The sequence below is a fragment of the Schistocerca gregaria genome, chromosome 1 (genome assembly GCF_023897955.1).
Source record: "Schistocerca gregaria isolate iqSchGreg1 chromosome 1, iqSchGreg1.2, whole genome shotgun sequence".
Lineage (NCBI taxonomy): Eukaryota > Metazoa > Arthropoda > Insecta > Orthoptera > Acrididae > Schistocerca > Schistocerca gregaria.
Window position 1 is genome coordinate 799,409,980 of NC_064920.1, and position 15,703 is coordinate 799,425,682.

A 15,703-nucleotide genomic window follows, 5' to 3' on the forward strand; every position below is an offset into this window, starting at 1 on the left:
ATCGGTAGCGACTTCATTTAACGGATTTTGGCCAGGTACAAACGTGCGTAATTTTCCAGGAGACGTAAAATTACACCCAGTTGATTTCATTATGAACTGTCGTGACAATTTTTCGTTCGAAATGAGTGACACTGTAAAGATCAAATTTGTTAAAAAATTCTTAGATGGAGAAGCATTGTCGTGGGCTAATCTAACCGCCAGTTCTGATTTAACCTATAGTCAATTCGAAAAAAGTTTTTTGATCAAATTTTTCTCAGGGTCTGTTCAGGCCAAAATCAAAAGCGATTTTCTTAATGGGGCTAATTATAAAGAATGTGACGGTACAATGAGGGAATTTTGCGAGAAACAGCTGAGAAAGTTGGCGCGTTTAGACAGACCTTTTGATGAACTAACGCAAATAGACGCTCTAAAAAGGAGGTTACCAAATAGAGTTCAGTGGGACTTGGTATATGGGCCAGATGATTCAGTTGAACAATTTTTGAATTACGTGGAGAAATTGTATCGTGCAAAAGAAGCAAAAGATTTAATGGGCATCATTATGAACAAAATCATGGAGGGTGGAACCAAAATTCTAATAATGGGAATAATCAGCAGGATCGTCAAGGTAATTTTCAGAGAGATTTCAATAGAGGAGAGAATAGCAACTGTCGTCGACATGAGAATAAGGGAGGTAATTATTATGGTGGGAACAGAAATAGACAATGGGAAGATCCAGATAGAAGACAAGATGGGAATGGGCAAGACCGGTTAAACTAAGAGCCATCCCAATGAGGGCCTGTCAGTTTGGGACGAACAGATATAATGCTAGAAATCAGGCTAAGTGGAATCAGAATAGGTATGGGCAAAATGATTACAGAAAAAGACATAGTAATAACATGAAAAGAGCACCGGAAATTGATAAGAGACCATTTGATAAACAGTTTTGGCAGCAAGTCAGTGAGAAGGCTATGAGCACAGATAATTCTAGACACATTAGTAATGAAGATTCAGAGGTTAGTGGGGAGATAATGAATAATTTGTTTAGGCAGGAAGAAAGTGATGTGAGGGGGGATGTAGGTGGGTGTTACTATGTTAATAATAGTTATGATACCTTCGGAATAAATGCATTAATGTATTCTGATGAAATTGCAGTAAATCGAGATCTGAGTGATGTAAAAACTTCTCTGGGTGAGAATGTCAATCAAGTACTGAGGTTGTAGAATTAGAAGAAGTAGAGTGTGATGTTGATGTGAGAAGTCGTGCCGAAGTAGCTAAGATTAATGAAGTTGAGTCAAATGGCGAGATGTTACATGATGCTGAGGAAGAGGCAGTTGATGATAGTGATGATATAGAATACAGAAGTGAGATAAGAGTATTTGTTGTGATTAAGAATGATGCAGATGCAGTTATGAAGGAGGAGGGTAATAGTGTTAGAGAAAATAATCATTCAGTACAAGAGGATCAGGCTGCAGTCATATGGGTTAATACATCACCAGTAATCGAGGGGATAGACAGGGATGACATTAATATTGCGAATGAAGAGAAGGTAATTATTAACTTAGGAAACCAGGGACAAGAGTTCATTTGTAGATTGTGGGACAGCCTTAATGAGGCTAATAAACATAATATGTTTTGGATACAATTGTTATCCATCTGCGAGAAGGTATGTCCTATTTGGTGGGGAAAAAGCAAAAACACGTATAAAATGTAAAGAATTGCCTATGATTACTGATAATAATAATGTGTCTAATTATGTTTGTGTTGCGAATCCTAGTTGGCTTCTGCACAATGGGCAGACTGAAAATAGTTTTGCTTATGTCAAACAAAATGATGATCTGAATTTTAAAAGTGTAGAAGATGAATTGATGCATGAAGATGTTGGTGAGAAGGAGAGTGAAATTGTAGGAAGCCCATACATGCAAAGTTGTATTAATGATTGGACAGGTTGTTGTTTGATTGATTCTGGAAGCCCGATATCAGGAATCAGTGAAAAATTGAGGGATAGGACAAATAAAAACCATGAATTTGCAGAATTACCAATAGTTGGGGTTAAAATTAGGGGAGCAACAGGAAGATTCAGTAAAACAGTAAAATGTCAAATTCTTTTGTCTTTCAAAGTTTGAGATGTGGTCTTTGATCAGGGTTGTCTTGTCATTCCGGACCTGAGTGAGGACATAATTCTAGGTATGGATTGGATAGTAAAAGTGGATATGGGATTTAATTGGAAAAACAAAACTGTCAAATTTAGGGAACCAACAGATAAAAATAAGTTGTATACACAGAGCTTCATTGAGAAGAATAGTAATAGTCATAATCAGATCAGGGGGGTGGATTATTTAGATGATTGGGGATGCACTGATCCTTTTGAAAAACAGACTTCTATTGATGACAAAGATTATCAGAGCATAGTAGAAAATAAGATTGCTGAAGCAGAGAGTTTAACTAGGGAACAACAATCTGATCTCATGGAACTGATGTATTTAGTGACAGACCAGGCAGAGTGAAAGGGTATGAATGTAAACTTGTACTCAAACCGCATGATCCATTTTTCATTAAACCTTATAGGATTCCATTAAGCAGGAGCAAAGCTGTAGAGAGGGAGTTGGAAAAGATGCAGACTTCGGGGGTTATTCAGAGGTGTAATAGCGAATATAATAATCCTATCATAGCCATTGCCAAGAAGGATAATAGTGTAAGACTTGTCCTATATTCTAGGTTCCTCAATAAATTATTATGTAGGGAAACTGATAATCCTGAAAACATTGATGAATTACTACACAAGTTTGAACATGTAAAGTTTATGTCTAGCCTCGATATGACCTCTGGATTTCATCAAATACCATTAGCAAGGGAATCTCAGAAATACACAGCATTCTTATATAATGGAAAATGTTATACCTTTAGTGTAGTACCATTTGGGCTGAATGTAACTGTTGCAGAGTTTATCAGAGCTTTAGATTATGTGTTGGGAAAGGAATTGTTACATAAATTAACTATATATGTAGATGATATTTTGGTATCCAGTAAAAGTTGGGAAGAACACATAGGGTTACTTAAGGATATTTGTGAGGAGTTTAGAAAAGGAGGAATGTCACTGAAGTTATTGAAATGTAAATTTGCAGTGAAACAGTTAAAATTTTTGGGGCACATTATATCTGACAATGTAATTATGGCGGATGAAGAGAAAATTGAAGCAATTGCAAAGTTTCCACCACCTAGGAATAAGAAACAGCTAAAGTCATTTCTCGGACTGTGTGGATTCTATAGGATGTATTGTGCTACTCAGGCTCTTAATGCACCTTGTTTAGGGAATTTGCTTAAAAAGAATACTATATGGGATTGGAATAAAGATTGTCAGATTGCTTTTGAAGAGATTAAACACCAGTTGGTAAATAGTAAAATCTTATGTAGGCCAGATTTTGGGTTGCCTTTCTGTATTATGACTGGCAGTAGTAACTATGGTTTAGGGGCACACCTTTTCCAAGTGAAAAGTCAGAATGGGGTGGAAGAACATAGGTCTATTGCTTTTGCCAGCAGGACATTGCAGAAACACGAGAGGCAGTACACCATTACAGAAAAGGAACTATTAGCCGTTCATTGGGCTTTCTTCAAATTTAAGAATTATTTATTGGGCCACGAGGTGATAGTCTTTTCAGATCATAAAGCACTATCCTACTTACAAGAATGTAAATTATACCATAGTAGAATCACGAGATGGGCACTTTTTCTTCAGCAGTTTAACTACACCATCAAATATATTAAAGGTGATGAAAATTGCATAGCAGATGCTCTTTCAAGGCATCCTTTGGGAGAATCTATTGGTGATAATGGTGATGAAGGAGGGAATGAATTTAAAATTCTGTATTTAAAAGGGATAAATGAGGAGAAAGATGTCATGAAAATCTGCAGTGACATTAGACGGTTTCAGAATCATGATGAAGAGTGGAAACTGGTGAAAAGTTATATTGGAAAGAAGGGAAAAGGAAAAGTAGGGCAGTATTACAAAGTTCATAGGGGAATATTATTTCGGAGGATGAAGGAAGATAGTGAGGTATGGAAGTTATGTTGGCCGTATGAATTTGTCAAATTACTTGTAAAATATACCCATGAAAATTATGGTCATTGTGGGGCAGCAAAATGTATACAAAAGATTCAAGAAAACATTTACTTTTACAATAGGGCGAGGACTGTGAGGAAAATGTTGTCCACTTGTGACTTGTGTCAGAGAGTCAAGGCAATCAATCAAACGAGTAGAGGTCAGATGCAAAATATACTTCCGAAACAGCAGCTTGATGTTGTAGCAATTGACTTGTATGGGCGACTGCCAACCACTAGAGGAGGGTTTATGTATGTTTTTGTAGTGGTGGACTTTTCCAAATTTATTAAGTTGTACCGATTGAGGAATGCTACTAGCAAAAACATTATTTCATGTTTTACCCGTGACTATTGTAAATGTGTAGGTGTACCCAAGGCAATTCTTAGTGACAACGGATTTCAGTTTACATCCAAAAGTTGGGAAACATTTATATATAGAGAGGAGATCAACCACATACTTATTTCAGCTTATCACCCATCCAGCAACCCAGCCGAAAGATACATGTGTGAAATTGGGAGATTATTTAGGACTTAACTGTCATACTGACCACAACACTTGGATACATTACATTAGCAAACTTGAAGATGTGATGAATAGCTTACAGCACAGTTCAGCAGGATTCTCTCCACACGAGATACTTTATGATAAAAAGCCACCAAATCTTATTAGTGAATTGATTGAGTTTCCAGCATGTAACAGCTTGTCAAAAGAAGAAAGAGAGGAGATTGTAAGGAACAACATGAAAAAGCAAGGGGAAATTAGGAAAAGTAGACATGATAAGAGGGGGGAAAATGTGCAAGTTTAATGTGGGAGATTTAGTCCTAGTGAAAAAAGTAGAAAAGTCAAAATCATTGTGTGGGGAACTTAAGAAATTCTTTGATATTTATATAGGACCATTTGTGATATCTGAGAACCCTCATCCAAATGCCTATAGGTTGATCTATCCTGAATCTAGAAAACTTTTTGGTCTACGTAACATCATGGAGTTGAAGCATTATAAAAGTCCAAGCGAAGTTTACAGTGTCACAATTTTGAAAATTTGGGACTCTGTCTTGATCTGTATCTTTGCTGTTTAATCTTGCATTTTGCTTTGTATATATTTATGGTTATTACAATGAATATCTTATGCTCTTGCCTTGCACGATGAGTGCAAAACTTAAATGTTTCTTTATACTCATGTGATTTGAAAATATAGATTTTTAATCTTAGTATCATTATGTTAGTGTAAGTTGATGAGGCCATATTTCATCTGTTTGAATATGGCTATGTTGTGCTCAAAAGAGCTTATTCATTTAGACATTATGCTTAATATCTTTGTTATTTATATTTATTATACACAGTGTAAACTGTTTGTAACATTTTGTTACTGAAGATCCTTTATGAACCAGACTTTATGAGTAACTGACCAACACACTCTTATGCTAAGTATTTGTGTTGGGGAGAGAAGTTTTCATGTTTCTATTCTTGTTTATGCTTATGGAGTTTTAACTTTTCTATTATCATTTTTATTGCATAACTTTGTCTTGTCCAATAACTATGGACTTTTAACGCAGTATTGGGACATGTTGCTTCAAGACAGATCACGAGTCTTATCTTGTTTGAAAACATGTGCACTGTGCACATAAGTAGATACCTGGACAGGCATTTACTCTTGAACCAGTGAAACAATTATCATTTCTGTGAGAAACTTACCTGAACTATAGTTTTACAACACTTATATATGCTATACATTGTTTTTCTTGTTGAGGCATAACTCACAAAATATGAGTACTTAAGTATAATAATTTGTACCATTGCCTGTTGTGAGGCTTATCTACTATTACCTCAAGTATATATGGATTTAATAGGATACCATACCCTTTAGAAATGTACATTTTGATTTACTGATACCTAACATAAAAACACAATGATAGGACTGGAGAGAAATAACAGTAGATGAGATTTTTCAGTGGTAAACTTTTATTTGTGAATCCTTTTTATGTAATATTTAAATTTCTTTATGCCTTGCGTTATTACTTAGTCAAAATTCCGGAGGTGTGACGTTTGTTCTGTACCTCTGAGACATCTCATTCGAAACTTACCTTGCCACTGACAATATTGTGTCTGTAATACACAAACACTTAGGTAATTCTGTCAAGATTTGATTCTGAGATCTATGAAATAACTGTGAAAGCAGTCTATATGTGATAAAACTGAACACTCTAAATGATATTAGAAATCTGAAATTAATCACTTACTGAAGATATAAATTGAAACTGCAGATATCAAAATGCTGAGTATTTCACTTACTTATGCACAAAGCTATGAAACTTTGGTTTTGTTGTGTGGTCAGCTCAGTAGGGGTTAATGAGATGGGGAGTAGACGTCATGTCTTATGACATAGGCAACTACACTAAACACAAATTTACACTTGTGAAGTGACTTATATGCTACGATATGGATAAGTGACTGCGAGAAGTTATGACCAGAATAACATGTCTTTATACAAACTGTGTGAGTTGAAGTATGAGGATAAAAAACTGCAATTAATCTTGAGTGAACCAGCGTTCATACTCTAATAGTGATGGTGATCCTGTTTTGCCACAGTTGTGTATACTATGTGGTTCTCATGGAGACACATAGACACCGTGCACCTTGGTACTGGTAGGACTTCTGCATACTGTTTAGTCTTACATCCTACGCATATGGCCAAGATTGATTGAAGGCTGAGTATTGATGGCAGAAGGTGGATAATTCTGCAATATAATTAACTAATCTACATGTTTTATGTGACAAAGGAACTGGGTATGGAGAGAGAACTATACACTGTACATAGATGTACACTTTACATGATTACACATTGCCTATGCCATGAGTAGAGGGAATTTTCATATATATGTATTTATATTTTCTTTGAATTTTAGGATTAGAAGTGTGTTTGATATTTTATTATCTTATATTGAAAAACTGACCTGACGAAGCAATTGCTGGCTTCTGTTCTGATCAGTTGAGAAAACAACAACACTTTTATGTGGATGGAGCTCTGTATCTCCGCAGATTTATGTTTTACTGACTAACTCTGAAAGAAATTGATCTTGTATAGACACAGAATATGAGATAAGGGTAGGTTGGATGAGTGTCAGCATGGAGTGGATTAGGATTAGAGGATAAAGTACATGCAGGAACTGACAGACACAAAACTTTGTGTAGTATTTACATGTATTCACTTTATTACTATTTAATTTATATTTGTGAGAAAAGTATTTTACCCACTACATTTGACGGGGTTTACAGATTCCCATTGCAATGCCACCTCTGAATTTGTACATTTGAATTATTTTATACATATGTACAAGTGAAGCATGATACCACTGATGATGGCTGGGTTAACATGATCCCATTGCACTGCCATTTCTAAACTCTCACTTTTTAGCTATTTTACATTACATTATGGAAAACTTATATAAAATGAGGACGCTGAGACGCTTATTTAACTGAGATTGTTCAAATTATATTCTTTACATCAAAAAAAATATTAGCCACATATTTCTCAGTAGATGTCTGAACTAAATTGAAAATAACCTTTTTAGCTGATGTTAAAACCAAGTCGATATAAGACTACATTTATCTCTTTTATGTCTTACTTTTAGTGTCTAATATATTTGTACAATCATTATATAAATATGTAAGTGAACTCTGGTAATCAAACCCAGTATGGTAGGGAAGAGGCATCCTAGGTGAGATACCAATGTATTTATATGTGACTAATTAAGTGTTGTATGATTTCAGGAAAATTACCATGATATAATTTGACAGATGAGGCGATTAAGGGGACAAATTCAAGAGGAGAAGACCAGCAGAAAGAGACGAGAAGACAACTATTGAAGATTACATTAATTACATAAAAAAACAGTGGTTCGTTGCTTTGCGTATCTATCGAGATATCTTGCAAAATACTTTTGCATGAAATCTCGAGGTGTGTGTGTAATGTAACGGACTACTGAAGAGTGCGACACCATCCTTATAGTCACAGGGTCAGTGCTCCAATTTCATTTCTATGATTTTTTTATTTAATATTATTGTATGTAGTATTTAATTTTGCCCAAATCTTTTTTATTATATTATTCTACAATGTGAACTTTGTTTATTTCTGGAGAATATGTTGGCACCAGTGTAAGCCAAAGACATTTGTTTGTGAAAGGTAGAGAGTCGGACATTGTTAAGGTGACTGTTGGAGTGAGTTAGTTGGACTGTTGTGGGGAGAGCGTGGTTTTTGTGAGGTGGACTGTTGATGGGAGTACGGAAGGAAGTCTGTCGTCTTATATAGAGAGTATCTATAAATAGTATGTGATATGAAGATGGAAATTATTGTGAAAAAGTTAAATTAATAAAAATGAAGAATCAATAGTAAAACAAAAAGCGAGTACCAGTTTTCATTAGTACACAAAGACCTGGACCTAATATTAACAATGTTAGATGGATGGAACGCACCATGGCGAGAATCAAGACAATGAGACCAAATTCAGCATCTAAAGGTAAGGTATTTTAATTAGTTTCAGTATTCTGTGATGTGTCATTCTTTTGTCTAGATATTAAGCTTAACATCGTCTGTTGTAGATACAGACCACCCAAGCTGGCGGGGTGTCGTCAATTGATCATCATAATCTCAGGGTTTGAAATAGCATTTAAATGAATTGAAAGTTTGTCGCTGGATATTTGATTTTCACCCCGGACGAAAGAGAGTACATTACAGCAGCCCATTGTACATTGAGAAGGCATGAGTCGAATCCTGTACATAGTCCCAGGTGGCACACTTGTGAGTGATGTCACAAGGTGTTACTGTTGATGTCAAAATTCCCTTCTCTGTTAAGTAGCACCATTCCAGCTTTCTCTCCTCCCACAACATTTATTTGTTATCTAAGCCACTAGAGTATGCCATTTGCCTCCCACAATATTACCAAAATTGATATTTCAACGGCAGTTATAATAATTTTCTTGCAGTCACAGATTTGTTTTCAGGATAGAAATTTGGAGGAAATATTTTCTCATTGTATATTTTTGTCAATCATAAGTAGAGCTTAGATTTAATGCTGTCATTGTGACATTTGGGAAGTGGCTAGAATACTGCAGTTGTTGCTGTTAGTGCAACTGTAATGTTTTTGTTTAGATGATTGAATGTTATGATTCTTGATACTGCAGTTTTATGCATTGCTGTATCTGATACACTCCAGATAGACTTGCTATTTAGTTTGTAGGTTGTGGAGAGCAAGTGAATATGAATAACATAAATAATTTACAAGGTACAGACCTAACACGCTTTCTTGATGAAAATAAGCTTGCTGTAAAAAGATTAGGATGACCATTACTAGGTTTAAACATCGTGAAATATATAAATACTAGAAGTCAACAGTTTGAGGGCATTTAAAATGGATGTTTACAAAATTTACTGATTGGTTATGTGTCTGCAAAGTTAAAAATGCATTATTCTGCTTCCCATGGCTGTTGTTTGATGGGGAACCTTCTTGAGTATAAAAGTGAAGAGGCTTGAATCTTCATTTGTTCACAAAAGTTGCTTAAGACTCATTTTTTGAAACTGTCAATGTAGCAAAACAATTGGATAGTCACGTATAGATAGAGAATTGAAGACTATATCGAAAGAAGTTGGCATAAAAGGTATGTGTTAAATATTTTAATAAATTGTATTTGTTTCTGTGGTTCCTTTTAATTTTAGTGCTGAACCGGATGCAGCACTAAAAGATCATTTGGATAACGGAACTGTTTGCAAAAGAACATCCACAACAATTAAAAATAAACTTTTACAAATTACATTAGAGGCAGGCCAAAAAAAAAATTCCAAAGCAAATGAGGGACTCAGAATTTTAGCTGTTATAGCAGATGAAACTGGTGATGTATCAAATGTATTTCAGACTTCTATTGTACACTGTTACATATTAAGAGTAAACCAACGGAAAAGTGCTGGAATTTTCTGTCTCCTTCCAAACACCATGCTTAGACATTAGCTTCAAGTTTGCTAGAAGAATTAAACAAGCAAAAAGTAAATGAAACTCCCCAAAAATTAATTGCATAGACCTATGATTCAGCATATTTTGGTTGGTTCCTCTGGTGGGAAAGTTATCATCACTCATCCACAATGTGAAAATTAGAATTATATATTAATACCTTCAGCTGCTGACGGGCATTGATATATATCAATGGGGATGGGTGAAAATGTGTGCCCTGACTGGGACTCGAACCCAGGATCTGTTGCTTACATGGCAGATGCTCTATCAATCTGAGCCACCAAGGGCACAGAGGATAGTGCAACTGCAGGGACTATCTTGCGGACGTCTCCCACAACACCCACATTCTCACCTTAGATGTCCACACACTACATGTCCGAAAGAACAGACACCATATCCATATAAGTATATAGTTCTGACAATACCGGCCATGACCTCCTTCTTCTGTGTAGATGCAAACATGTTACCCGAACTCTTATGGGACTTGGTAATAATGTCTTCGACGAGTAATGAGGGTGTTGGGTAGGGACACTATGAATGTAGTGTGTGGACATATAAGATGAGAATGTGGGTCTTGCAGGAGGCATGCGCGAGATAGTCCCTGTAGTCACCCTATCCTCTGTGCCCTCGGTGGCTCAGATGGATAGAGCATCTGCCATGTAAGCAGGAGATCCCGGGTTCGAGTCCCCGGCAGGGCACACATTTTCACCTGTCCCCATTAATATATATCAATGGCTCTGAGCACTATGGGACTTAACATCTTAAGTCACCAGTCCCCTAGAACTTAGAACTACTTAAACCTAACTAACCTAAGGACATCACACACATCCATGCCCGAGGCAGGATTCGAACCTGCGACAGTAGCAGTCCCGCGGTTCTGGACTGAGTGCCTAGAACCATGAGACCACCGTGGCCGGCATATATATCAATGGCCATCAGCAGCTGAAGGTATTAATATATAATTCTTATTTTGTTCTAGATGGCTGCAGGTCATCAGTGGTGTCTGTTCTTTTGGACATGTCCGAAAGAACAAACACCATATCCATGTAAGAATATACAATGTGAAAATGTATTTTTTCAAGTTTACAGGGAATATATGCATTCTTCTCGAACAGCCCACAGTGAACCACAATCATTGATGAGGCGGTGAGAAAGTGGTTGCCTTGATCTTGTCCTGTTATAACCTTTAATCACAATAATTGCGTGGATTTTCACACTCTCTCCTAGAAACAATAGCTGATCACATGATTACAACTCAGTCTCTCGTATTCGACTGCTGTGCCGTGACATGCGGCCGGTGCCGTTCGTAGCTAGGTGGCGCTCCCGTGCTCATCTGATTTGCGGAGCGCCTCTATCGCCGTTTGTGCGTACTGTCGTGGCGGCACTGTTAAATGTCGTGGCACTATCACAACACTTTTCCCCCCTTGAAAAAAATAAACACTCACTTCCTTGGAGACATGGACAGCGCAGAGACATCCATGGCCTCTTGTGAGGCCCCGAGGAGATCCCGCGCAGAGACACGGGAGTATGGTCGAAAATGTCCAGGACGGAAGCTCGTGCGAGGAACGTGCCTCCTGGATGAGATGATGGGTGAAAACTCCGGAGCAGCATCCATAGGTGTCATTGACCTGGGAGTGTGCTCCAGCGAGATGGGTCCCGGAGAAGGCGGCGTCGCGACTGGGGCCGGTTCCGGAGTACTTGGAAGCGGCAGCGACGGCGGCTGCATCAACACGGACGGTAGATCGGCAGCAGCGACAGGACTGGCGTCTCGAGCTGGTGGAGGTGAAAGATGGGGCGGTGGCACAGGCGTGGCCACCACTCGTGGGCGCATCTGGTCGTAATGGCGAACAACCGTGCCGTCGCCCGTACGGATTTCACAAAGCCGGCGGCCGCGAAGAGCCTTGACCACCCCTGGAATCCATTTAGGGCGAGATCCATACCCTCGTGCCCACACGTCGGCGCCCACCGAGTATTTTCCCGCACTAGGGGACACAGTACAAGGCCTGACAGGGTGAAGCAGGTGCAGTAGAGTGCGCGGTTGGCGGCCATGCAAGAGTTCAGCAGGGCTGCGATCACCCAGAGGCGTGAAGCGATAAGAACTCAGAAATTGCAGCAGGGCGTCATCTGTGGAAAAATCACTAAGGAATTTTTTCATCTGGCATTTGAAAGTGCGGACAAGGCGCTCGACCTCCCCATTCGATTGCGGATGGAAGGGAGGTGCGGTAACATGATGAATCCCTTGTCCAGTACAAAAATCACGGAAGGCCTGCGAAGAGAACTGAGGGCCATTGTCCGTGACGATCGTGGATGGAAGACCTTCTAGCGCAAAGATTTTGGACAAAGCCAGCGTCGTCGCCGCAGTGGTGGGCGACGGACATCTAACAACAAATGGAAACTTCGAGAAGGCGTCAATCAACAGTAGCCAATAAGTACCGAGGAAGGGGCCAGCAAAGTCGGCGTGCACCCGTTCCCATGGCTGAGCTGGATCAGGCCACGGAGAGGGCATTGTACGAGGTGCTGCCAGTTGTTGAGCACACTGGCCACATGCAGCAACCATATGGGCAATGTCCGAATCAATGCCGGGCCAATAAACGTGCCTGCGGGCCAGGGACTTAGTCCGAGAAATACCCCAATGGCCTCCGTGCAACAGTTTGAGAACATCTTTGCGAAGAGAGGCTGGCACCACGACCCGTGGAGATGCGCCATCCGTGGCCAGAAGAACAACACCGTCACGAACAGACAGACGAAGGCGCAAGGCATGGTAGTTGCGAAGGGGATCCGATGCCCGGCCCCCGGTCCTGTCTGGCCAACCTCGTTGAACAAAACCGATCACCCGACGCAGGACCGGGTCCCGCGCAGTAGCTGACGCGACCTGCGAACCTGTAAGTGGAAAGCCCTCGACTGCACGACGTTCTTCCTCATCAATGTGGAAACAGAGGAGTTCATCGCGATCGAAAACAGGGTCGGGGCCCATCGGCAATCGCGACAATGCATCCGCGTTTGCGTGCTGGGCCGTGGGGCGATAGTGAATCTCATAATGAAAACGAGACAAGTATAAGGCCCAACGTTGCAGGCGGTGAGCTGCCTTATCCGGAAGTGACGCCGAGGGGCTGAACAGAGAGACCAGCGGTTTGTGGTCGGTGATGAGGTGAAACTTAGAACCATACAAAAAAACGCTGAACTTTTTTAGAGCATAAATGATAGCGAGCGCCTCCTTTTCGATTTGAGAGTAACGCCGTTGCGCCTCGTTGAGGGTCTTGGAAGCATAGGCAATGGGTCGTTCCGACCCATCCTCATACCGATGGGCGAGAACAGCCCCTAGGCCATACTGTGACGCGTCAGTCGCCAGAACCAAGTGCTGACCCGGACGGAATGTGGCAAGACAAGGTGCCGACTGCAAATGAGCCTTCAGGCGGACAAAAGCCTGCTCACACCCGTCGGACCAACAGAAGGGGACGTTTTTGCGTAACAGCTGATGCAGAGGATAAGCTACCGCTGCTGCGGATGGAATGAATTTGTGATAATAAGCAATCTTGCCTAGAAACGCCTGCAGTTCTTTGACCGTAGACGGCCGGGGTAGAGCGTTAATGGCCGCAACGTGCTCACGGAGAGGGCGTATGCCCTCACGGGACAACCGGAAACCAAGATACTCAATGGAGGGTTGGAAGAACTGTGACTTGTCCAGATTGCACCTCAACCCAGCCGAATGCAAAACCCGAAACAGTGAACGTAAATTACGAAGGTGCTCCGCAGTGGAGGCTCCCGTGACAACAATGTCATCCAGATAGTTTATGCAGCCGGGAACGGAAGCCGTGAGCTGTTCCAAAAACCGCTGAAAAATGGCCGGTGCGCTAGCGACGCCAAATGGTAATCGCTGGTACTGATACAACCCACAAGGAGTGTTGATAACGAGAAATTCCTTGGAAGGAGCGTCCAACGGCAACTGATGGTACGCCTCCGATAAGTCAAGTTTGGAAAAGAACTGGCCCCCAGCGAGCTTGGTAAACAACTCCTCAGGACGAGGAAGAGGATAAGTGTCAATGACGCTCTGAGCGTTGACAGTGGCTTTAAAGTCACCACACAATCGCAGACTCCCGTTTGGTTTAGAAACCACCACGATCGGCGATGCCCATTCGCTGGAGGTAACCGGAAGGAGAATCCCTGAAGCTGTTAACCTGTCTAGCTCAGCCTTGACAGGTGCACGCAACGCCACTGGAACAGGGCGTGCCCGGAAAAACTTAGGGCGAGCCGTAGGTTTAAGAGTAATGTGGGCTGCAAAATCCTTGGCACAACCCAGACCAGCAGAGAACACGGACGAAAATTCACAACACAATCCATCAAGCTGTTGATACGGAATGTCCTCAGATATGAGGTGCACATCATCATCAATGGAGAACCCAAACAACTGGAAAGCATCATAACCGAACAGGTTTTCAGTGCCCGCATGATCCACCACATAAAACGTGAGGGGCCGAACAACAGACTTGTAGGCAGTGGAAGCATCAAACTGGCCCATGATAGGAATTTTCTGCTGATTATAAGTCCTCAGATTGCGCGTAACTGGAGACAAAGGAGGGGAGCCCAACGCCAAATACGTGCGAGAATTAATGAGAGTTACTGCAGAGCCAGTGTCCACTTGCATGCGGATGTCTTTATTCAGAACACAAACAGTAACAAACAACTTATTTGTTTGAGAAAGCACACAGTGAACATCCATGTCCGACGCCTCGTCCTCGTCGACAGGAACTTTATGGGACTGACACACAGAAGCAATGTGGCCTTTTTTCCTACATGAATTACACGTGGCCCAACGTTTTGGACACGCTGCCCTGTCGTGCTGTACGAAACAACGGGGGCAAGAAGGAAGCGCGGAACGAACCGGCTTCTGTGGTTGCTGGTTTCGCTGCGAGCGTTGCGGCCCAACGCGACGTTGTTTACGCGAGTGAACCGCCGCCACATCTTCGTTCTCCTGTGCAACAGGCAAATTGTCCTTGTCGAGAGTTGACTGTACAGCGCCTACATCACACCACGCGTCTATTTGCGCGCCAGCAGCGTGAGACACTTCAAAGGATTGAGCGATGCTTAGAACTTCCGACAACGACGGGTTTGGCAGTTGTAGGGCACGTTGCCGAACTTCTTTATCAGGAGCAAGCCGCAGAATAGCATCCCTAACCATTGAATCCGCATAAGACTCGTGATGAGTGTCCGTGACAAACTGACATTTCCTACTCAGGCCATGTAGTTCCGCCGCCCAAGCCCGGTAAGATTGATGGGGCTGTTTACGACACCGGTAGAACGCCACGCGGGCGGCAACGACGTGGGTGTTTGTTCGATAATAGGCAGACAATAAGTCACACATTTCTTGGAAGGACAGGGAGGCTGGTTCCCGCAGAGGGGCTAACTGAGATAGCAGCTGATAGACCCGAGGGGAAATCCAAGATAGAAATAACGACTTACACATAGGAGCGTCGACAACGCCGAAAGCCAAGAAGTGTTGCCGCAAACGCTTCTCATAATTCTCCCAGTCTTCAGCTGCCTCGTCGTAAGGAGGGAATGGAGGCGGAGAAGAGGAAGACAGACGATGAGTAAGCGACGTCGACAACGCCTGAATCGCTGCCGTCAGCTGTGT

At 41.2% G+C, this 15,703-nt stretch overlaps 1 protein-coding gene across 1 annotated transcript; it reads left to right on the plus strand.

Moving 5' to 3' along the window:
* The first annotated feature begins 767 nt into the window (after positions 1 to 767).
* On the plus strand, positions 768 to 8,148 carry LOC126274390 (uncharacterized). Its single transcript, XM_049977113.1, has 3 exons — positions 768 to 1,056; positions 1,173 to 1,642; positions 7,844 to 8,148. Exons 1-3 carry the CDS (start codon positions 768 to 770, stop codon positions 7,865 to 7,867), a joined length of 783 nt encoding a protein of 260 aa, XP_049833070.1. The 3' UTR covers positions 7,868 to 8,148.
* The last annotated feature ends 7,555 nt before the right edge of the window (positions 8,149 to 15,703 follow it).